This window comes from Crocuta crocuta, unplaced genomic scaffold (assembly GCF_008692635.1).
Source record: "Crocuta crocuta isolate KB4526 unplaced genomic scaffold, BGI_CrCroc_1.0 scaffold140, whole genome shotgun sequence".
NCBI lineage: Eukaryota > Metazoa > Chordata > Mammalia > Carnivora > Hyaenidae > Crocuta > Crocuta crocuta.
Genome location: NW_027527775.1, coordinates 7,099,150 through 7,123,279, shown reverse-complemented (window position 1 = coordinate 7,123,279; position 24,130 = coordinate 7,099,150). Strand labels below are relative to the sequence as shown.

At 48.5% G+C, this 24,130-nt stretch overlaps 1 protein-coding gene across 1 annotated transcript in view; it reads left to right on the top strand.

Moving 5' to 3' along the window:
* The window catches only part of PRAG1 (PEAK1 related, kinase-activating pseudokinase 1), a 50,952-nt gene that overhangs the window by 185 nt on the left and 26,637 nt on the right, over positions 1 to 24,130 (top strand). Inside the window, 2 exon segments of the mRNA XM_077773219.1 lie at positions 4,377 to 4,862; positions 7,088 to 8,922. Of these exon segments, the coding sequence (XP_077629345.1) occupies positions 4,533 to 4,862; positions 7,088 to 8,922 (2,165 nt within the window). The 5' untranslated portion in view covers positions 4,377 to 4,532.

Genomic DNA, 24,130 nt, shown 5'->3' with positions numbered 1-24,130 from the left:
GGAGCGTCCGGACCGCGTGCGCCAGGCGTTGTGCTCCAGGTGCAGGCTCGGAGCCCGGAGCACACGGGAGCCGGAGGGGTGTTTTCGATTCATTCGAGCATCGCGCTTTTTTAAACGGGGAAACTTTTCCTTCGAGTTCGGGGAGGGGACACCGACTGTTGTGCTGGTTCTTGACGGTCTTGCTTTTCTGTTTGGGGCGAGAGAGCGGAGCGCTTTGCGAGTTGCTAGCGGGGAGACTTCATTTCCGCGGCCAGCCGTATTGTCCAAGGAGCAGAGAGCGAGGGAGAGGCCGGCCCGGATCCCGGGGGTGATGGTTTGGGGCCGCAGGGTAGCCGCCGCTGGCGCTGCACCGGGTTACGTGCCAGCCTCCGAGTCTCCGGAGGGAACGAGATGATGCCTTTCTGCCCAGCCCTGGCTGAGCCCTCTGAAAGGGGGCATACTGTGGGCGCGTTCTTAACCTTTGCGTGTGCTGCTCGTGTTCCCAGCCGGACACGCGCGCACACGCAAGCACACTCAGGGAAAATAGAGCCTCTCCACCTCTCCACTTTCAGGTCCTGTAAATGGGAATGGAGGCACGGCCAGCTGTGTTTATTTTTCTCAGGTAAAGCTCAGCCAGCAAGAACGTGGCTTTGCAGAGCCGGCTAGGAAAGCCCAAAGGTCCAGGGGCCAGGAATTTTGCAATGCCATCAGTGCAGAGTCAGGTTCCGCAGACCTTACTGATCACCGGCCCGGACTGTGCTAGCAACCTTTTCCCTTTTTGAGAGGGAAATTTGACAGGAAGCCCTGGGGAATTCTGCAGCTACTTGGCCATCGCGTGGTCCAGTGGAATTCCGCCATCCTCCTTACCGGTTTAGACTGTAGTACGTCTAACCCATGAAAATCACATTCCTACTGCTGAGATTAGATTGCGTAGCATTGGAGAAGGAAAAAATAAAATGAAAAGTTGGGCGAATATCATGACTTACCCTCGGGGGTGGGGGTGGGGGGAGGAGGTGTGTTAAGATCGTCACTTTGTTCTTTCTGCCCAGGGAACTCCTGCCAGTGGGGTATTGAAACCAGACACTTTCCATACATACTTTTCTCATCCAGTGTTGCATCAATTTAATTGTGATATATATACATTTATCAGGTGAGTGTTTTCTGGAATTCTGTCACTTCGGGGTGAGGCATGAACAAGCTTTGATGCAAGCATGAGGGGTATTTGGAGCCAAAAGGTTTAATTTTTACAGACCTGGCCGTCATTCTTCAGATTCTTTTGGAAGTGGGATGGGAGTGTGTCTGACAACTTCAGTCTTGCAAATTGCAGCCACAAATCTAGTGCAGAACTTTGCAGAGGCAAAGATATTTTATCATGACTTGGATCAGAAAGAATGCTGGGATCTTTTTCTAATCTTGCACTGCTGCCTCCCACTGAACTGGGGGAATTTGCATAATTCTGGGGGCCGCCTCCCCTCGGAACGTGGGCAGGAAGGTACCACTCCCAGGCGGTGGAGAGTTGGCACTGTTAGGCGAAGCGACGTTCCTGGTCTGTGAGCGCCACTTGAGTTTTTCACCATCTTTCACTGAAAACAAATAGGAGATCATTCCAGGCATGGAGAACAGACAGAACTGGAAAAGTCTTTTCTGGCTCGACAGGGCAGTGAATTCTGTTTGCTGTGACTGAGAAACCAGTTTTAACAGGATGCAGTGGGTCAGTGATGCTAGAAGGCTAGCACTTCATTCTGTTCTCTTGTTCAGAGACTTGCCCCTAAAACCCTTTGCATCTCTGAGCAGTTGTGTCGGCGATAGCCGTGCCCATGTCAGAGAATTTCAGAGCTGGGCCAGCGAGCCAAGAGAGGGTGCATGAGCCGGCGAGGCTCTGAAGGAAGCTTCCCACTCATCAATCCGGAGCCAACCAAAGCCCCAGGGCAGTTGTGGGGCAGCGCCAACAAGGATGGGGGCCTCTGGCACCAAGCAGACGTGACAAGTTTGTGCTCTCAGTTGCCTGTTGGGGAGGAAATGAAATGCGGCCACCCCAGACTGCCTCTTTGTGAATCTGCGGTAGCCCTGAGGAAGTGGTTGGATGCCCACCTCCACAGTTAGCTCAGCCTTATAAGGAGCTGCAGGAATGCAAAAGGCCCAGGGAGAACTGGTTTTTAAGCTTGCTTCTCCCTTGTCATCAGGGTGGGGGTGAGGGGGCTCAGGAGCCTCTGCCTGTGGTAAAGGGGAGCCTGTTTTTCTCTGTGGTCCGGAAGCCTGTCGGCTCCCTGAGAGAGGACCCACTCCTCACCTTGGGGCAGGGATCTGGAGCCTTCCCCTCTGAATACCGCTATGCATCCTCCCCTTTTCCCTCCTTGCAAAATTTAGCAGCCCAGCCAAAGCTCTCCATGGCTTTAGATTATGGGAGGAAGAAAAAACTCCTTGCTTTCCTCCTCTGCTTGTTGAAGCTTAGTGACCTCTTCTGGGGAACTTGGTGAGGAATGAACCTGCTACTTGGGTGTATTCAGGGGAGGAAAAGAACCGAACCCACAATCAGCTTAAAGAGAGGGGTGCATAGGACCCACTAACAGTTGCTGGAAGACAAATACTTGTCTATTTCAGAGTGTGCGTTTAGCTCAGGGAGGCAGTGGCTTTGCAGGAAACGTTGGAGGGAAGGGAAGTAAATTCAGCCCGAGTACTTGTGGAATAAGCACCCTTATCTGTGGTTGTGTGTGGGACAACAGAAAGAGAGCACTCTCCAAAAAGATTCTGGAGTGGGCTCCTGGCTCATTCCACCTGGTTAGTCCTGTTGATAGTTTAAGTTTGTTTATTTATTTATTTGTTTATTTATGTATTTGAGAGAGAGAGAGCACAAGCAGAGGAGGGGCAGAGAGAGAGGCAGACACAGAATCTGAAGCAGGCTCCAGGGTCTGAGCTGTCAGCACAGAGCCCAGTGCAGGTCTTGAACCCACAAACCATGAGATCATGACCTGAGCTGAAGTCAGATGCCTAACTGATTGAGCCACCCAGGCACCCGTGTCCTGTTGATAGTTTAGAAGGCATGAAACTCAAAGCAAGTTCTCACTGGAGGACAGTGGAGAGCAAACTCTCGGGCAAAACTTCTAATTGGATGAGATTCTGTTCACCTTAGGTTTATAAGAATTATTTTCTCATGAACACCCTCCTTATGAGGAGCTCAGTTCATTTAAATGAGGAGAGAAGAGCAATGAGCAGCAAGCAGGTAATGGCCAGAGACTCTGTCTAATGAAGGACGTGATGAGGTGAGGGGTTGCCTGCACAGTTGGCCTCACTTCCCGAAACCACCAAACCCCCTGTGTCTACGGATGAGACTTAGTTTATGTCATTGCCATTGTTTTCTCTGTCTATAAGTTTTTGTTTTTGTTTTTCTACTTATTTATTTATGTAATCTCTGCACCCAATGTGGGGCTTTAACTCACCACCCCGAGATCAGGGGTTGCACACTCTTCCGACTGAGCCAGCGAGGCACCGCTCCATCTGTAAAATGGGGATAACAGCTACTTGCAGGGTGTTACTCAGGCTAATTGATTAATATCTGCAAACCTTTGAGCTCATCTTGAATGGGTGACTTTACTAGGTCCTATGGGCAAACTCTCTGTGCTCAGTTTGACTGTCAAGGCCACCTCTCAACAAATCTACGGTCTTACCTCCAGGGCTATAACTGTGATCATCTCTTCCCTCTGTGCTATTCGCTCCAGCCACCCTTCCACCTTAGGGCTGTGGTAGTCAGGCCTTTCTCTTTCTGTTACCCCCTTGACCTGAAGCCCCTGCTCTGTTGACCTCGCCGAGCACTGGGTTGACTAACTTATATTTAGTAAGAGGAGGAGGGCAGATTCCCAAGACGCCAGACCTCGTGACCCAGTTCCCCCGAGGGGCAGGCGGCACCACGCCTCTCCCCTTCCTCCTGCATTTCATCTCCGCCTCGCCAGAAGTACCAATCAAGCGCTGGGCCCAGGTGCAGGCCTGCACAGTCCTTGGTTACAGATCGAGGCCTATTCTCCGGAAGCCACCGTTTTCCCTTGCAGAACTACNCTAGCCCCCCCCCCCCCCCCCCCCCCCCCGCCAGCAGCAGGGAATGCACAGAAGACAGGGCAGTTCCTCATCTAAAACCCTATGTGATTTCCTCCTGTCACAGTCCCCAAACCTCAGCGCTCAGGACTTCAGGGGACTGAACTGTCCACTCTGCTCTGTACTCCTGTATCGGAGTTGCATTTAGTTTTACAGCTTCCTGTAAGGCCACACCCCTGCAGAGTGACTGGGAAGGAGCATCAGTAGGACAAACAGGTGAGGGTCTCAGAAGAAATAGAATGCTGATCTTGACCTTTCCTTCTCCTTTTTTCCTCCTTCCTCCCCTTCCTACACCCAATTCAAATAATTAGGTTCTAGCTGGTGATGCAGCCGTCCTCTGGTCGCGTGGATCTCTGATCGGGCAGGTCTCTGCCATTCCCTGGAGCCGTCCGTGCCCCACGCCTGCCTCCCGTAAAACCTCGCCAGAGAGCCGGGCGCAAGATGAGCCAGCACACCGTCTGCTCAAGATGCACCAGACCGTCCGCCTGAGCCCCGCGAGCCCCACCATGTCTGCGTGCAGTGACTTCGTGGAGCACATCTGGAAGCCCGGATCCTGCAAGAACTGCTTCTGCCTGAGGAGTGACCACCAGCTGGCCCCTGGCCACCCCCAGCCACGAGCGGGCAGCCTGCCCCCTCCACCTCGCCTGCCCCCCAGGGCGGAGACCTGCCGCCAGGAAGATGACGGTGTGAACAGCTCCCCCTACTCCAAGCCCACCATCGCCGTGAAGCCCACCATGATGAGCTCAGACGCCTCCGACGTGTGGACGGAGGCGAACCGGAGCGCCGATGTCTCGCAGGTGAGGCTGACTAACGCGTGTGGTATTTTTACAGGGGCTGCTCTTGTAACGCTCGGTGGCTGGCCGGCAGCCAGGGAGGGCTGTTAGAGCAAGACTTCTGCAGGACAGGATGGCTTCCCGGCAGCTCGCCCCATGACTGCCCCTTCCTGGCTGCTGCCCTCCTTCCCAGCTGTCCCTGGAGGCTAAGAACCATCAATCCAGTCCCTCAAGTTTTTTTTATTATTATTTTTTTAATTTAAAAATATTTTTTTTGTTTTATTTATTTCTGAGAGAGAGAGACAGCATGAACAGGGGAGGGTCAGAGAGAGGGAGACACAGAATCTGAAACAGGCTCCAGGCTCTGAGCTGTCAGCACAGAGCCCGACGCGGGGCTCGAACCCACGGACTGCGAGATCATGACCTGAGCTGAAGTCGGCTGCTGAACCAACTGAGCCACCCAGGCGCCCTCAGTCCCTCAAGTTTAAATGCAGGCTGTACTAATTAATTATCTGGGGGCACACCAGAATGAAGCCTTTTTTTTTTTTTTTTTTTAGTTTAAACAATTTTTAAATTGATAATGAAAAATGTGTACACAAGTAGCAGTAATTGCATAACAAACGCCCTGCATCCCACTGCCCTTCACCAGGAGTGTCGACAGACCGGCCCATGACCGGGTCTCCGTCTTGCTTCCTCTCCGCCCCCACCTCCACTCTGCCTTCTCTATGATTTTCAAGCAAACCCCAGATAGCACATCATTTTCTTACACGTCTTAAAAGATAAAATCTTCTTAAAACATAGAACCACAATACCGAGATGGCTCTTAAAATATTAGTAGTCATTCCTTCATGTCTGATTCCCAGCCGGTGTTCAAACTTCCAGCTGTGAAGCTTGGATTTTTCGCAGCTTTGACCTGGGATAACTAAAGACAATCACACCCCTAGAGATTAGACCGGTCCGCTCATCCCACAGGCCGCCCTTACAAAGGTGTAATTATTTAGAGGGTGTGCAGAGTCCCACTGCCTCTAGACGTGCCTAGAAAGCTGTCAGTCAAGGACATTCTTTCTAAAACTGCTTGGGACTTGTTTGACCTTTTTGCCTATTCTAGTTTTCCTAAACCCTCATGGTGAGTGGATCAGAAGGGTGTGTGAAAGCCGGTGTAAAATCAGAGGTCAGTTTTAAATCGGAAGTGGCTTAACTGAAGAGAAGCATTTCCTGTGGTTGCAATTAGCTCCCTGTCCTTGCTCTATTTGTCATGAGCCAGTCACACCCATTCGCCAGGCTGCACGCACTACCTTCAGCCTTCACAGACATAAGCCAGGGGCCCTTTCAGTTCCGAATCATCTTGGAAAGGAAGCAAAGGCAAACCCTACTTTGGAGCTGCTTCTAAACGTTTTGGGGTAGGGGGAGACTTTATTTTTTATTTAAGTTTATTTCTACTTATTTTGAGAAAGAAATAGAGAGCCAGCAGGGGAGGGGCAGAGAGACGGGGAGACAGGATCCCAAGCAGGCTCCGGGCTGTCAGCACAGAGTCCAATGCGGGGCTTGAACTCAAGAACGTGAGATGATGACCTGAGCCTTCACCGACTGAGCCACCCAGGCACCCTGGGGCTCGGGGAGACTTTAGAAGGGAAGCACAAGGGGACCGTGACTTCAGGGATGGGAATGACCAGTCTATATCTTTGTCTCCTTGTTCAACTAGTCCAACCACTTAGGTAGGCTCGGGCTGAGGTCATAGCCCGGGGAGCAGCAAGGAGGCTGGGACCCAGCTCAGAAGCCACCCCTTACTCTCCCAGCCAAGGTATTTTAAAAAGCCTTAGGACTCTGGTTTCTTCAGGAATGTACTGTGACATGGTTATCAAAAAACTAATAAACATAGCGCAAAAATTAAACTCAAAACTCTCTTCAAAGCTCTTAGGAGAACTTAACCTCATCAGGCAATTTGCGGGAGAAGGCAGAATGTTCCTTTTTTAGAGTTTTTCCTTCACCTCCCTCACTGGCTGAAGCCAAAAGAATGACAGCCCCCGGGGAGGAGAGCGCAGCTCGGGGTCTGGGAAGGCCAGTGGCTCCGTGGGTGTGACAAGGAAGAGAGGCCGTGGGGTGATCAGAGGGGGAGGCGAGTGAGACGCTTCCTCGCTGCGGCACAGAAGACCGTTCACAATGTCATGGCCCTTCCCTCTCACTTTTTCTCTCTTCCTTTTTTCTCTGACAAGGTCTAATGTAAGTCTTTTAACCTTGGGGCTGTGTAGGTCATCTGGAGACGAGCCCCCGGCAAGCTCCCCCTGCCGAAGCAGGACGACGTGCCGATAGTTTACCTGGGCACCTTCCGTGGCGTCCAGAAGCCCGCTGGGCCCTCCGTCTCGGCAGATGGCCACTCTCACTGCCCCCCCGCGTGTGCCATGGTCGGTCTGCACAGCCTCGAGGCCCGGGGGGAGCGGAGCACTGCCTTCCACCCAGTGAGTTTCCCCAGTGAGAAGGGGGGGCGAGAAGATAAACCCGTGTTTCCCTACCAGGAGCTGACCTCCACTCAGGAGAGCTTCCGCCAGAAAGTGGCTGCCTTTGCCGGGATGACGTCCGGCTGTCACAAGGGCGCTGGGCCCTGCCCCTCTCCGCAGCCCCTGCGGGAGTCCCTGCCCTCGGAGGATGACAGCGATCAAAGGTGCTCGCCTTCAGGGGACAGCGAAGGGGGAGAATACTGCTCCATCCTGGACTGTTGCCCCGGGAGCCCCGCGGCCACGGACACCTCCCAGGCTGAGGGCTCCCGGGGCAGGCCTGGCAGAGGGGACTGTCCCGCCGCGTGCTGGGGGCAGGCGGTGGGTGCAGGGCCCACTGAGGAACAGAAGCGGCTTGTGGGCTTCCCAAGAGAGTGCCGCAGCCGGGCCCCCGCTGAGAACCCTCCCCGCCTGGGCCCCTCGAAGCCGTCCCTGCCCTCAGAGGTGGCCAGTTCTTCAGACGGCCTCTCCTGTGGGAGTCCCAGCAGCGGGGCCAGCAGCCCCTTCGCCCCCCACCTCGAGAGTGATTACTGCTCCCTCCTGAAGGAGCCCGTGCCAGAGAATGAGCCGGACACTGGCTGCCACGTGGTGGCCTCTAACAGGTGCCTTGGGCTGACTGGGGAGCCCCAACCTCCAGCCTGCCCCAGGGAGGCTGTACAGCCTGAACCCATCTATGCTGAGAGCACCAAGAGGAAGAAGGCGGTTCCAGCACCTTCTAAGCCACAGACCACAATGGAACACGCAGCAGCAGCTGCTCGGGGTCAGGGCCAGGTACGGACAGCTAATGCCTGGGCTCAGAAAGTGCCATTGGGCTGGGGCCGGGACAGGGAAGGGCCAGATAAGGTTCCCCAGGTGGCAGCCACCATCACGGTCATGGCAGCCCACCCAGAAGAGGACCACCGGACCATCTACCTGAGCAGCCCCGACTCCGCCGTGGGGGTACAGTGGCCCCGCGGGCCTGTGAACCAGGACTCGGAGGTGGCTGAAGAGGAGACTCCAGTGGGGCAGGGGCTGAGCTCCAGAGAAAGCCACCGTCCCAACGCGAGTGAGAACACACCCAAGGGCAAGCCTGCCATTCCCCCCAAGCTGTCGAAGAGCAGCCCCGGGGGGTCCCCCGTGTCCCCTTCTGCCTCCCCACTCTCTGACCTCAGCGAGGGGAGCTCTGGGGGTGGAACTGGACCCCAGCCTTCATCCGGGGGCCCCACCGACTCTGCTTCTTCCTGCCGGCCCAGTGGCATCACCACCGGCGACTCTGCCCGCTGCCACCCGTCTGCTGCCACGGCCTCAGCCTTGGACCTGCGGCGGCCCCGCTTCCAGACGGGGGCCTGGAGTCGTCAGTGCCGGATCGAGGAAGAGGAGGAGGTGGAGCAGGAGTTGCTGAGCCAAAGCTGGGGAAGAGAGATGGAAAATGGCAACACAGACCCCTCGAACTCCTCCACCTGGCACCGTCTCCGCCCCACAGACGGCACCCCTGGGCAGAGCAGCAGAGTCGGGCCCGGGATGAGCAAATCGGCCTCTTTCGCCTTTGAGTTCCCCAAGGACAGAGGTGGGATTGAGGTATTCTCACCCCCTCCGCCGCCTCCAAAGTCCAGGTGAGTATGATTGTCTGTGTGTATGCCGGGGCTGTCTGGGAGGACAGGGGGAGGGCTCTTCCAGAAAGAACTGTGGCCCCTCTCCCAGAAGCCCTTGGGGCCCGAGCTCTGGGCGCAGCACTCGGGGCAGCAGCATCTCCTCAAAGGCCTTGTGCCTTTCTGTAAATTTCTAAGTTGTTATTGTTTGTGCTCAACAAACAGACTTGCAAGCGGTACCCTGCCCGCGATTGGCCATTTGAAACAGATCTTTCCTAGAAGCACTGCTAAGCTGCCCCTCTTTTCTGAGGCTCATAGTTTTATAAGCTGGTGCTCTTTTCCTCTCCATCTCTCTGGAGTACGTCTAGCAGGCTTTTTTAGGGAAAACCCAGAGATTCTCCATTTATTTAAACATGCAGAAGAATGCCAAAGGAGGCTATGCTGCAGAATTCGGAGAGGCAAGGAATTGGGAAGGCCCACGGGCAACGCCGAACGTGTGTTCCAGAAACAGGCTTTGGAGCCAAGACCCAAATAGTAGGTGGCCCTACACATGGTTGGTAACCTTTAGATGTGGGCTTTTAGGGAGGGAAAGTAGTTTCATTTCAGCGTGGTGAAACTCACAGCTCTGTCCACCACTTCGCTCCTGTCTCCCGCCAGTTTCAAGTACCTTTCAAAGGCCCAAGATAAATAAATGCCTTTTTTAAAGGTATCGAGGTGTGCACGGAATTAAAAAATCCCTTCTTCTTCGAGCAAAACTGATTGCTATCAGGGCAGGGAGAAGCCTGCTGTTTTTTTAAAAAAAAAAATGACAGCCCTTCCAAACAGACTTTCTCTAGTTGTGTCATTTCCAGTGATTCTGTTTCAGCTCATGTGCCTCCGGGTTGATGTCGGAAGCAGGGAAACGGACCACAGAGAGACACAGCTGTGAATACTTGACTTTGAACATCAAGGCTCCTCAGGCTGTGATGCTCTGTGACATGGGCTTTTTCCATGACCACTACTTTGTTCTGGTATTGTGCTGGCCACCTGCCATGTGGTATAGACATCCTCCAGATCCTCAGGTGATCGCAGACTCCCTTTGGCTATAGTTTTAACTTCCTGAGTGAATGAGGGGTCCAATGGCTAAGAATAGCTCCCGTTTATACGGTACTTACTATGGGCCAGGCCTGGATCTAAGGGAATTAGACATGAACTCATCTGATCCTCAGAACAGCCCTAGGAGGTTGGAATTGCCATGCCCAATTTACAGATGACAAAACAGAGATAGAAGGAGCTGAGGTCACCACCAAGATAACCCAGCTGTGCCTGGGAGCGTTTGCTCCTAAACACATAGAGTGCTTCAGCAGGTGTAGGAAGTGAAATATGTCTGCCTCCAGCCTGGGTAGGTTAGTGAGAAGCATGGGCTTTGAACTTGACCAGAAAATCAAGTTCATAATGCATCTGTTTTACCTAGGGGCTGAGTGATCTTGAGCAAGCCACTTGCTGTGACTGAGCCTCCCTAAAATTGGATGGTGATAACAATACTTTTATAACATCCTGTTGCTGAAAGACTCCAGTGAGAGGAACAGAATCCAGTAGAGAGTTGAGTTATTATGTAGGCAAAAGCCACCTGGAGCTATTATTGACTGTGGCAGGGACACCCACACCCTATAGGAGCCTTCTGGCCCAATCCAAAGCACACCACCTGAACACCACCTCTTCCTTGGAGAAGAAAGTAAACCTTTCTTATGTAAGAATTAAGGGCTTGGCGGAATCCAGTCACCACAGCAACGTGATTCAGGGTTTGCATTAGCATCTGGGTTGAGATCAGAGCTTTTTGGCCCAGTTTGCTATGATAAAACCGTTGGATTATATATAGCTCAAACCAGGTGGGACTCTCAGAGGTCCTGTCTTCTAGCTCTTAAAAACAACAAAACAAAAAAAGTTCTTAGTTTAAGGGCTTTAAGGAAAAAAAACTTGGAAATAAAATTAGCTTAAGGAAACACAGGAAAGAGAAAAGAGCATCTGGTACTATTTAAAATAAAACAAATCATATATATTTTCATTTGGGGAAGTTTTTTTAAGCATTACTGACATGTCTTGAGTCATCACATCTTCCTCATGAGGAGATACGAGGGCAGGCTTGGGGCCATAAGCTGACTTGTAATTCTGGAACTCAGTACTTACTGAGTCCCTCTGAGGAGGGTGCCAAAAACCCATAGTCTTCAAATCTAGCAGGTCAGGGTGATGGCACGTTGGACTATTAATGAGAATACAGCCCACAGTTGATGCAGGACCAATAGAGAACTGAAGTGGTAACTATGTCAAGCTGATGTCAGTTTCCAAGTTGGAAAATGTTGGAAGGTCTTTGAATGATATTCAAGGTTAACTTAATTTCTTTCCATGGTTCATCTGTTAATCGGTCCTAGTTCTAAGGATCAGCCTCACCTTCAAACAAAGATAACGAATCTCACGATGTGTATTACATGCACTTGACCCTCAGAGAAAGGGGTTGTTTCATACAGGACAGTGTTACTTTTCATTTATATTTCTTAGCTCCTTCTGCTTTCTTGGACTATTCCGGAAGAACACAGAATCATTATCTGGTTGGCCTATGGTCCTGTTTTACAAAACTGTGGCTTGGAGGGGGAAAAAAAAGATATTGAGAATGACTTGACTTTCCTGTGGTCTTAGTTTCGATGTTTGGCAGTGGCTTATCTGTCTGTTTGAGATATGGTCCTCTGTAAACTCCCATTAGGGTTCTGGAGAAAACTCTTGCTGTAGTGCCATGTCGGACAAAGGTTCTCAATGCTCATGTCCTTTGCTGGGAGCCCTTTAGAGGTGTTGAAGCGCACCTAGTTTTCCTCTCAGTAGTTGAGGTACGGTCAGGGTCCCTCGGCACCTGCTGTTGCCAAGGCAACCGCCTGCACCCCCGGGCTCACCTACGTAGACTGACAGACCTCACTGAGTCTCTGGGATGATTTAGTGCCCCAATTTAGGGCAGAGTTCAAAGGTGAGGATTGACAGGTACTGCTAGTTAGGAGACAGACCCGCGGGAAACAAGTACGGACTTCTTAGTTTCAATGTCACATTCAAGACTTAAGGCGGTTTAATGAGAGTGACAGTGCCTGGGGGAAATAATTCAGATGCAAAAGAATCAAATTTATTTCTGCTCTTAATTTCACAGTTGCAAACCTGGTTTTAAATGACCTATGGCTTTTGAGTGACAAGGTCAGTTGAGGGAGAATCATTGGATTAGGGCAGACGGGAGTTTCCCAGAGAAACCCCAAATTAGGATGATAGGCCTGCACTTAGAGGAGGAGTTCCCAGCAAGGGAATAAGAACTCAGACAAGGTTTATATGGTTTTAGTGTCCAGCGGTCTGGCCCCAGGTGAGACTAATCTAAAGAAAAAAGTTTCTCTGAGACAGTGAGAGACGTTAACTTTTGAAGTTTTCACTCATGCTGATTATAATTTTAACCCGCTGCTTAACTGCATCCACCCCCTCCTCTGGGGGGGTTCCAGGGAGCAGAGACGGAGTCTGTCCTTGGGCCTTTGCTCAAGCTGGATTCCCCACTTTCCGTCCCACATTCTTCTCGGCAGACAGGTGATGACAGTGTCGCCGCTGGGGCACTGCTCTGTCCACAGAAGTGGCCCCTTGGCTAACCAGAGGAATCAAAATGACTTCATTGTGTGGTCTCTTGGTAACATGGGCTCTCAGCGTGAGTACCATGGCCGGGGTTGGTATTTATCTCCAGACTCCATCTCCAATCCAAGTAAAGCTCCAGATGCTTTATTCTTGCAATCCTTTCTGCTATAGTGGATTAGGGTGGAACGGCAACTATTTGCTAGGAAATCCCATAGTCTTGATGGTTTTCTGTGTGGCATTTTGAAAAGCACAGTTTGTATTAGAAAGCACAGTTTGTATGTGCCTTGAGAATCTTCTCTATGTTTAGCCTTTTAAACATTTTTAAAAATGGTTATTTATTTTTGAGAGAGAGAGAACAGGTGGAGGAGGAGCAGAAAGAGGGAGACACAGAATCTGAAGCAGGCTCCAGGCTCCTAGCTGTCAGCACAGAGCCCAATGCGGGGCTCAAACTCCTGAACCGTGAGATCACGACCTGAGCTGAAGTTGGACGCTTAACCAAATGAGCCACTCAGATGCCCCTAGGTTTAGCCTTTTTGACAAAACTGAGATAAGTTAGCTGGAGGTCAGTATGATCCAGGGAAAAATGAATATCAGAGATACTAGAGGGAGAGAAACTGCCCCCACATATTCGCACCAAGTTTGGAAATAGAACAAAGCACATCCACAATGCAAGTTTATATTCTGCTCCCTACCTGGGGCAAATTAATAGTTGGCCTCTTCTCATGAGTTTGTGGGTAGAACCTAAAAACACTGGATATCTATCTCATGATGTTGTCTGGAGCCGGGAAAATTAAAATTAATTTCTAGATCTCTGTTATGTAATTAAAAAAAAACCACAGAGGTGAACAGTAGTCGGTATCAAATATTTTAGAACTTCTCTCCAGTTTTAAGCATACATTCATGGCTAAGGCTAGGGATTAGAGATTCTTTAATTCATCAGATATCTACTAACCGCCTACTTTCTATTACATTCTGTCTAATGTGCTAAAAAGTCAGTGACTGGGGTTCTGCCCTTTAAGGCCCCTAAGGGTTGAGTTGGTACAAATCGAATCAGTAGATGTGTAACAGGACCACCAAGGGCCCTCCCTCTGCCTTGGTTTTCCTTTGATGAGACTGGTTATCATAGCAACTGGATTCTCAGCACATTCTCCTTCTGTTAAGTAACACAGAGGTAAGGTCAGTGTGGCATCCAGGAGAGTGAAAGAATAGTCTTTCCTGTAAGTGTCTTTTGTCTTGATCCAAGACCAAGCTTAGTACAGGTATATAGATAACCATTTACTTTTAAAAAGTCAGGGTGGGGGAAGATGATCTTTGAAGGTCAAGGGCGTGCTAAGCTGTCTGTAATAACACAGTATCCTGTGTGGTATCTGGCACATAATAGATGCTCAAGAAGTACTGGCTAAATTGTAGGTAAAGACTGTGCCCTGTTTATTTCAGTTTCTCCAAAAGCACTATCCTTGAGAAAGAAGCAAGTAGCTTTAAATACTTGTATCAGTATCTTTCTGAACCTCAAGTTTCTGGATTGCCCGGTACACTATCCATTCCTCTGTTTTGGTGATTAACACAGTAAGTCTTGCACTGCATTCCATTGGATCCGTCTTTGTATCTCCTCGAGAAATTGTAAACTTCTGGGAGTACAAGTACCATGTTTCGTACCTTTTTCTTTGATTTGCCCATAGGCTACCTTAGCACAGTGCCTGGGACATAGTAGGTATTCAGTAAAGGATTCTTGAATTAGGGGGAGAAAAGGCCAGAGTGAACTACAGATCGTGGCCTGAATGACAGTGCGACAGCCCACTGTAATACCGTAATTCTCCATCTAGCCTTGCCCAGTAGAACATTGTCACCTTGAGTAAAAGAAGCCGAGGTTAATAATTATTAATGCTTCAAGGTGGGCAAACACCATGTAGGCACAATGCATCCTTTCATGGATTAATTTCTCTCCAGTGATTATACATTTCAGTTTTGCAACCGGACTCATACTCTGCTGCTCTTTGTTTATTTATTTTTTTTAAGCTGAGCTGGTGTGTGGAGCCAGTCCTCTCCTCTTTCCACAAGAATGTTCGTTTCAGGTAGTAATCACCTAAGGACTTTTTTTCCCACCAGTGAGTCTCAAGAAATTATAGATGTGGTTTCACTTCTCTTGGGAATATGTTTTTCGTGCTTTCTGAGGTGCATTGGAAAATACATGTGTACAGCATATGCTCAAGCCTCCTTTTTCCATCAAGTGATCAGAGGGACTTTTTCGTAAATTTGCCAACCTACCTTTTGGGTGTTAGAACTCACTAGTTGGTGAGAAATTGTCTCGATTTGTGGTTGCAAGTAATGTGTTGTTATTTTGGGATCGTCCGTCTGCTCATGAAAGGACTTCCTTTTATCAGGGCTGATAAACCAACTGCAGAAAATACTCAGGGGCCCCTTCTGCAGCTGCTAATTTTCAGAGATTAAGATCAGTCTTCATCCGGGGCGCCTGGGTGGCTCAGTCAGTTAAGTGTCCGACTTCGGCTTCGGTCATGATCTCACAGTTCATGGGTTTGAGCCCCATGTCGGGCTCTGTGCTGACAACCAGCTCAGAGCCTGGAGCCTGTTTCAGATTCTGTCTCCCTCTTTCTCTGACCCTCCCCTGCTCGTGCTGTCTCTCTCTCTCTCTCTCTGTCTGTCAGAAATAAATAAAACATTAAAAAAATTTTTTTAAAAAGATCAGTCTTTATCCTCTGTACTAGAATTGTTCACTCTTTCTTTATATTGACTTTTGGGCACATCCCTTAGAAATGCTGGCTGTTAAGCCTGCTTGTGCTATTTCCATACAACACTGTAAAACTCCCTGCTCTGAGTGTAGCTTTTGTCTAATGTCTTGGATGGCTCATTCTCTGCGCTTCTCTAACAGGCTGACTCATAGAAACAACTGTTCTCCACGGAGGCGGATGGAGAAGGGGAACTTCCAGATTCAACAGTGCTTTCAAAACTCCTTCCCTTCTTACTCATCTTACTCTCCCATGTCCATCACTGTCAGATGATCCGCTGACTTCCTTGTTTGGTTTTTTAGACACTTCATGCCCATTTATGCATCTGCCATAAAAACGTATCTGGAGTCTAAAACCTAGGCAATTAATTGGCAGTGTTACCACGTATGTTCCTGGGCTGTAGAAAGCCCTTCAGAATGGGTATTGCTCTTCAGGGAGCTCCAAATGGCAGGCAAAATGAATGAGAAAATGCAACTACCTTGGATAAATACAAGAATAGTTGGGATAAATTGACATATTCCTTAAGTAATAGGACCTTGAAGATCAGGAAAAAAGGGAGGAAGTCTTTGGAATTTTAAAACGAGTCACAGTGGGGATGCACTTAAAAGTAATTCTTATTAATATGTGCAGATCAAAAGGCAGATCCCGAGGTGGCATGTTTTTGAACCTTGAGGGCCATTAGGTTGCATCCTTCACCTCAGTTCCAATCAATTGGAGTAGCAGCCGGGAACTCCACGTGGAAAAGCAGGGAGAGCTTCAGGAAAGCTCACCTTGATCATTTAGGACTGTCTGCAGGTGACGCCAGTGGGAAGTGTAGATGCCTGTGCCAGATATTTATCAATCCGGGTTTAGAATCTAAGATTTAGAATCTAAAATCTATAATGCTAAAATCGTTGGAAGTCAATAACTATTCCCTACCCTAATTTAAGAGTTCCGTACCTGGGAGAGGCTCTGGGCTCTGTACGGCCCAGGCTGTCCTAAGCAAACTTTGTCAGACAGTGGCTGTCTCTTTGATTACAGCCTCAAAGTTCAGACTGTTAATGCCAAAATGTGTTGTATTCTCTTGGTGAGCGATTATGAATATGCCATGAATTTTAACCTTTTCGGAGATCTGTATTTGAGTAAATAAGAGTTACCGTTACATCCATTACCTATTAAACAATGTACGTTGTACCTATTAAACAATGTACCCTCTTTGGTTTGTAGCAGTGGTTTTCTATGCCCTCAATAGGAGAGTGAGGAGCCGGGGCAGAAGTATGTTAAATCTTTTAGAGGGATAGTTTGAAAATGAAAATTCAGCAGTATCATATAAATTTAAATTGTGGAGATAAAAACAAAACCATAGTTTTCATACACATAGAGCATATAATTTTTCTGAGTCTTCTTGGCTGGTGATGACTTAGGTTGTCTGTTTCATCGAGATGTTCAGTGTGGGGACAGAGCATGTCTCTTGAGGAGGAAGTGCGAGAAAACAAGAAAATTGGGACAAGAATATTCACTGATCTGTTACATTTACTTCGTGACCTCCCTTCAAATCTCTCAAAGTGCCTTTTGTATATTCATGTCCTCTCCAAAACTTGCAGCAGAAATCATCTCTACCAGTGAATCCTAAACCCAGCCCCTTGATCCTACTTCTTTTCTACTTCCAGCGCTTGTCCATATTTCTTATAAAAGCCGAGAGACGTCATGAAAGAGACTCCTCACAGTTCAGAGTCTGAAATTTTCTTGGTCTTGACAATATTTAATCACTAAATATTGAAGACTTAGTGTGGGTGGACTGAATATGAATTATTGAGTACAATTAAGTATAAGAATACATTATGCCCCTACAATCTTCACCCCTCAGTGTTATGCCTCAGAGAAACGCATAGGTCAATAGGGGAACATATACAAGGAAGGTCATTACAACATTGTTCACAGAGGCAGGTGGTTGGCACAAGCCCACGTATTTCTTTCTAGGAAAACAGAAGAGTAAAATGTCATGATTATGAAATGAAATACTTAATAGCAGTCAGAAGCTGTGGGCTGGATGTATATACAGAAACATGGATGAACCTTAAACTAGTATCAAGCGAAATAACAAGGAAACAGAACAAGATCTGTAACACAATGTAATGCATATAAATTGAAAACATGTAAAGCAACCCCATATCTTTTTAAAAGCTAAGTCCAAGGAAATGCACTGAGTACCTGGAAGTGGGGAATTGGGAAAATGGAGAATTAGTGGAGACATGGGGATGAGGGGAAAAACGAAAATAATACAGATCAATGTGAAGGTGTTTCATTAATCGAAGCATGGGATGATCTCACCTCTCTATAGCTGAAGTAAACAGGAACATGAATCATGAGAGAGAAAGAGAAAGAGAGAGAGGGAGAGAGGACTTATTTGCAAGAGATAAGGATGGCAACAAAGAATGTAAAGAAAAATGATGAATGTTTGGAATAGCTTGGAATAGCTGCTTTGGAGAATGGGGAGGTCAAGTGCAAGGATTGCCAGGAGGCCCTTAGAGCTAGCTGACGGCAGGGAGCTTGAATTAATTGTCGCCTCAGGGTGCATGGTTATGCACTTTCCTGGGGCAGCACTGGCCAACTAGTGCGGGAGTGAAAATGGAAGGTGACTGTAGTTACCTAGTGTGATGTCCTGATTTGTAAGAAGAAGTAAATCTTTGGTCTTTGTTCCTATTTCTAGCACAGAGCTCCTAAAACTCACCCTACTCGGAGAATTTCCTAGGAGCCATAAAGGTGTGTTTTATTATGTTAATGAGGTGACTTTTGGACCCACCTAAGGATGGGGGCTGGTTGCCAGGAAATCAGCCCAGTGATTAGAGGGTTGGAGCTTTCAGTCCCACCCCCTACCCCTTGGGGAGGTGTGAGGGGCTGGAGGTTGAGTCAGTCTTCAGCGGCCAGGGATTTACTCTACCGTGCCAAAGTAATGAGGCTTCCATTAAATCCCGAAAGGATGGCGTTTGAAGAGTTACAAGGTTGGTGAGCCTGTGGAGATGGGGGTAGAGCAGGGCACCTGCAGAGGTCACCCGAGGCTCTGCGCCCGTTCCCCACACCTTATCCTATGCGTCTCTTCTGTCTGGCTGCTCCTGGGCAGTCTTCTGTTAGTGAAATGTTGCTCTGACTTCTGTGAGCTGCTCTAGCAAATTAATCAGACCCACGGAAGAGATCGTTGGAACCTCTGATCTACAGCCTGTTGGTCGGGAGTACAGGTGGCGTCATGGACCTGCGATTTTCATCTGCAACAGAGGGCAGTTTAGCAGGTTTGAGCACTTAACCCGCAGAGTCTGATGCTGTCTCTGGGTAGCTCGTGTCAGAATTGAGTGGAATGGTAGGACACCCATTTGGCGAGAATCAGTGGGGTAGAGAAACCCCACCACCACGTTGGAATTGGGTGACCAGAACCCTTACCTAGGTTGGGGAGGTTTCAGCCCGGGTCAAGGCCAGGGAGACAGAGCTGTAGAGGAGCAGCTAACAGAGGACTGAAGAAGTGAGTTGCAAGTGGGAAAGGAACCTCATCCTTTCTGGGCAACAGACTGGGCCAGAGTGCCGAGTGAGAAGCAGATCATCTAGTGGCTTTGTTACAAATTGCCTGACTCTCCTAAGCCAGCGGGATAGGAGCAAAGTCTAATTTAAATACACACAGATTTCTTAAGCCAATAGTTGGGCTCAGAAACTGGGTCAACAAAGTGGACTTGGAGCATTTGCTGAATCAAGAGAAAGAGGGAAAGATAATTCTGCAAGCGTGGTTGCCAAAACCAGTAGTCTAGAAACAGAAAGATTCTGGTCAGAGACAGATCATGTTGGTGGCTGGATTCCAACAAGAATAAATCAGGAGGCGAAGAACAGTAATTCCCAAGTGGGTGAGTAAGACTTCGCTGCTGCTGTGGTTTACTCAGTCACCAAAGTCCGCCACTGGGGGTGGAGAGGGGCTGTGAAAGGGGAAGGAAACATGGGAGGTTCTGTTTTGCAGGTGGGAGGCAGGCTCATCTAATAAAAGACGTTCTTGTGTTTCTAAATTTGTGTATAATGGAGCTCAGCAACCTGGTCCTGTGTGGAGTATGTCAGCCCCTGAGCCTGGGGCTACACTACAAATTACCAAGGTCACGGATACAAAGATTCAAACTGAGGTCTGGTTGATAGAAAGATAAGTTCTTCCTACTTATTTTAGAATAATGCATGTCATCAGAGCATCATCCCGATGAAACCAGAACAAAAGCAGAGGTATCGAGAAAGTGAAATCTGTAACCCATCTGCTGTTCTCTGCGTCCATCCAGGTAGCAGAACTACCCCGTTTACTGGAGACTCCCTGCGTGTCTGTCTGTCTGTCTCTTCATCCCATCCATTCATCTTTCTGTATAAGTAACACGTTCGATGTATCTGATGCTGTTTTTACCACTTAGTAATATTAACTCATTGACTCTTCCGAACAGCCCCATGAGATAAGTATTATTGCTACCCCCGTTAGGTTGGATGGGATAGACGGGAGGCTGAAGCACAGAGGTTAAGTGCCCATTCCAAGGCACCCAGCCAGGAAGCAGTGGAGCCAGATCCAAACCAGGCAGCAGAGCCCATGTGTTCACGGTCTTAACCACCACATCGGAGGCCTTCCCAGGTGACTCCGAAACCCATCTGGGAAGTTATGCAAATGCTTGCACAGCTGTTCTTCCCAAAGGCTCCTGAGGGTCCTCCCGCCCTGCTGGCCTGTAGTGGGGCAGGCAGTGGTAGGTGCCCCTGTGTGGATTGCATTTGCTTGGTGCTCCATTCGTTGCTCAGCCCTTCATCCCCTCTTCCTTTCTGCCCCCGTGTGAACGGATGTAAGAGCTTCCTCCTTGCTTTCCAGGCCAGGACGTGTGGCCTCTGTTCTTAGATGATCATGTTAGAGATGAAAGTGTAGTGCAGTGGTGATGGGGTCTCCTCGTCTGCCCTGAGCCTCAGCTCCCCCAAACCTCTGCCTTCCTCACTCCTTCACCTGGCAGCCAAGAGTTTCTCTAGGAATGTACACAGAAACTACCCTGCACACTGGGGCCACAGATTAAGGAACTTAAATTTTCCGAGACCTGAAAGGTCATCTTTTAAAAATATTTGTATCTCTCAGTGCCAAAGTATATCTGTATATAGTCAGGGCAAATGCCTGCAAATCTCCATTTGACCAATTCAGGCATTTCTATCCTTCCCTAAAACCAACTACTGATCTAGATGTGTATGTTCGTGTGTGTGTGTGTGTGTGTGTATGTGTGTGTGTCTACATCCCTATCTTTAAAAAAAAGTATGGCTTTATTCCTATTTTTAAATGGTTTCCACTGAATGCAAACTGCATTCATCTTCAGATTGAACCAAAGGGGTTTTCAGCTTGTGGAGCCGTGGAAGTCACTAGTGCATTCACTGTAGATGCAAATGAACAGGCCTGCACTGTGGGGAACATTGAGGTCACCTGACTGAAAATGAAACTGATTTCCTATCTTTATACGTGCTAATAAATCTTCAGGGAAACGTGCTCCCAGAGGAGACCGGACTTAGGAGCCCTTGCAGGTGGCACGTAGATACCTGGAAAAATAACTCCCTTGGCATCTTCATCAAAGAGAAGCATAGATAGAAACGATGCAAGGCTTTCTGGCATAGTTATCTGCCTTTCTCATCCCATCTCTTGGAAAAAAATTGTTTTAACCACAAGATTTGTGAAAATTCCAAAATATTCTGGGACTGCCGTATTTTGTAAATACGAGAAAGTTTCAGTTATTGAATCCAGCTTTATGGAGGAGGGCTTGCTCAGTGTCCCTGCCTTTTGCAAGTTCTGCCCGGCAAGTGTAATTCTTTTCTAAAAGGAAACTTCTTTCCCTCCAGATGCTACCAAGTTATTGAAACAGAGGCAGATAAACTTAATCAAGAAGTATTTAATAATTCCTCTGTGTTCCAGCATATTCTGACTATGACACAACCCCTCCAACAGTTTATAATTTGGGTGTGGTAACAAGCCCACTTCACCTGAAACAATTAGAATAATCTAACCAGGATTATAACCTAATGCCCAGTGATGTGAATCAGATTCAGTTCGGTGTTGGGTTCCAGAGGAGACAGAGCAGCCAGAAAAGAGTGCAATGGTTTGGGAGGGATTTGTAGGTCAGTGATACTGATGCTGGGTCTTGAGGATGTAAAAAGGTTTGAGATGGAGAGACAGTGGTTTCCTCAGAGCCAGGGTGGGGAGGAGACAGAAATGTAGAGTGCTTTGGGGACAATGAGAGACTAGCCCAATCAGTGCAAAGGATTTAGGAGGGGAAGTAGTAGTATATTAACCAAAATGGTGATAATTTTTTTTCAAACAAGTCTAGTCACATGTTCTAATATATAAACAGTGTGTGTGTGGAGGGGGAAAATATTTGAAACTGATAGTGGAAAAGAATATCTGGGGTGTGTGTTTCAGTCACCACAGAGGACCCGAGATCCAATATGGTGGCCGAGGTTACAAATACTTACAAGAGCTCTGTGTAGGGCTCATAAGGGTCAGCCGTCAACAAGAGATGAATTTTAGAAAGAGTTTGAGTCAGGATGCTCAGCCCCAAGGCTGCAGATCTCTTCTGAAGGTTTAGATTGAACCCCCTATATGCTTTCTTAGAGGAGCTCGGTAAATATTTACCTCCCAGGTTGTAGGTTTGTTGAGGCAAGGGTGGTGTCACCTCTACTCACTATTATATCCCTAACACCTAACCCAGCGCTCGCCATGAGCAGGCGGTCAAAATTTGTTTCCTGAAAACCTTGGGAATGGTGTTCAGGATCGACAGGACAGCGGGGCACCCTGCTGGTGATACAGGCAGAGAAGTAATAAAAAGGTGCTCTTATTCACCAAGCAAAGCCAGTGTTTCAGCTTGAATCATTTCATGATTTTGACCTTAGGATGTGGCTAAAGAGCAGAGAATGAGTGGGGTGAAGCTTACTGTGTTTTAGAGCGTATTTGAATTGCCTCTGACTTGGAGCCCAACAAGACAATTGGAGATTGAAAGCCGCAGATCAGAGGCAGTGCCGTCCCCACTTTCCTGTGCTTTAGCAGGAAGTGCATTTTATAGAAAAGTCAGAGAGGAACTGAGGGGAAAGGAGAGCTCTGAGCCGTGAATTCACAGCAGGCTGACAAGGCGTTCCGCCACCGCCACCGAAGCTGGCCCTCCTCAGGGCTGCTCCATGGGACCCCGCAGTCACTGGCCCAGCCTGGCCCCGGGCTCTGGGAGGCCATGCCAATGAGGACGGCACCACGGGCCAGAGTCTAGGATGGTAAGAGGTTCTTATTCTTTGATCTGGGCATGACTTGACTTGCTTGCGTCTAAAACGCGTCTGTTTTCACTTCTTCTTGGCAATTAAGAAATATATATATAGAACCTTCTAACCCGTTCGTGCTTTCAGAGCTAGCTCACAGGTCTTCCCCAAGTCATCACCAGATTCAGCAGTGAATGTGACCAATCCGAAGACTTGGTGCGCACGTACCGGAGTCTGGAGACCCGGTCTAAAACTGCACCCTGGTGTCATTTGGGCTTTCACGGCTTCTGCTCCAGAGGCGGAGAACTCTCACCCAAACGCAGGTGAACTGAACACAAGTGAGGACGGTGACAGTGAACCTCTGCCTCAGTCACACTTTGAACTGTGCTGTCCTGTGAGAGCCTAGAGACCATGCGGAGTCGGGGACGCAGTTTCTGCTACGTGGTAGGGCCGTTATCCGTTAAGGGTTGGGACGTCCTAAATGCTCAGTAGTATTTTTAGATGAGACTTGTTCCTATGAATGAGGAAGTCTGGCAGATGGCTCTTCCGCCTGGATTATTTTTTTTTCCAGCTTTCTACCAATTCGGTAGGGAGAAAGCCCTGGCAGGGCTCGATTCTCCGAGGACAATGGGGGGAAAAGCCATTCTAAAAACACCGGGCAGCAGCTGCAAGGCTCATTCTGTGCGGACACTGTGACACTGGCCGTGTATTTCATCCGACTCTCCGGTGACTGTGTCTAATCAACGGGAGGCAGGAAAGGAAGTGTGAGCAAGAACAAGTCGTTTATCACACTTCGTGAGCAAAGACATCTGTGCGGGCCGCGCTCGCCCTGCAGCTGATAAGAATGTTATTCACCACCCAGAGAGGAAAGACTGGAGTGTGTGGTTTCGGCCTGTTGAAGGCACTTCCTTAAATCACATGACATGAGATTTCATCTTCTAGATGGTTTGCACCCGTTTTGTGAAAGACAGATCAAACTATCATTAATGAGGGGAAAGTGCCTTTAAAAACAGTAAGTAGAGGCCTGCTGTGCATTGTTGACTGCGCTCGTGTGGCCATTTGGCCTTATGTCTGATAGAACCATCCAGTAGGGCTCAGAAGAGTCACCTTTGGAAGACTAAGCCTTTTCCAGGGATTCTCGAGAAATCTATTGCATCCATAGGACACACAGAAACAACTCGATTGTCAGTCTCTGCTTTGACGGCAAGCTCCCCCTTTCATTTTGAAAATCTCATTTAGCTTCAGAATTCCCTAACTGAAGTGGCAATTCTCTTAAGAGAGCAGATGACACGGGCTTCCAAGTGAAAGATTTTTGATGCAATTCATACAAATGAGTCATCAGTCTCAACATTTCACTATTAAGAGAAAGGGTTACCCTTTTCCTTCCCCATTTACTCCAGAGCATTCCAAATGCCAGTTGGGTTTTCGTTACCTGAAGGGAGCCTGCACTTAAGCCATTTTAGTAGAGAAACAGTAGTAATATTTCCCGGAAGCCATGAAAATCTGAAAATTCCACTTGTGCTTAGATACTGAGATTTACCCAGGTCTACCTTTGGAAGCTCCCAACTTCTCTACACACACACACGTGCACACTGCAGAAGGTTTATCCTGCA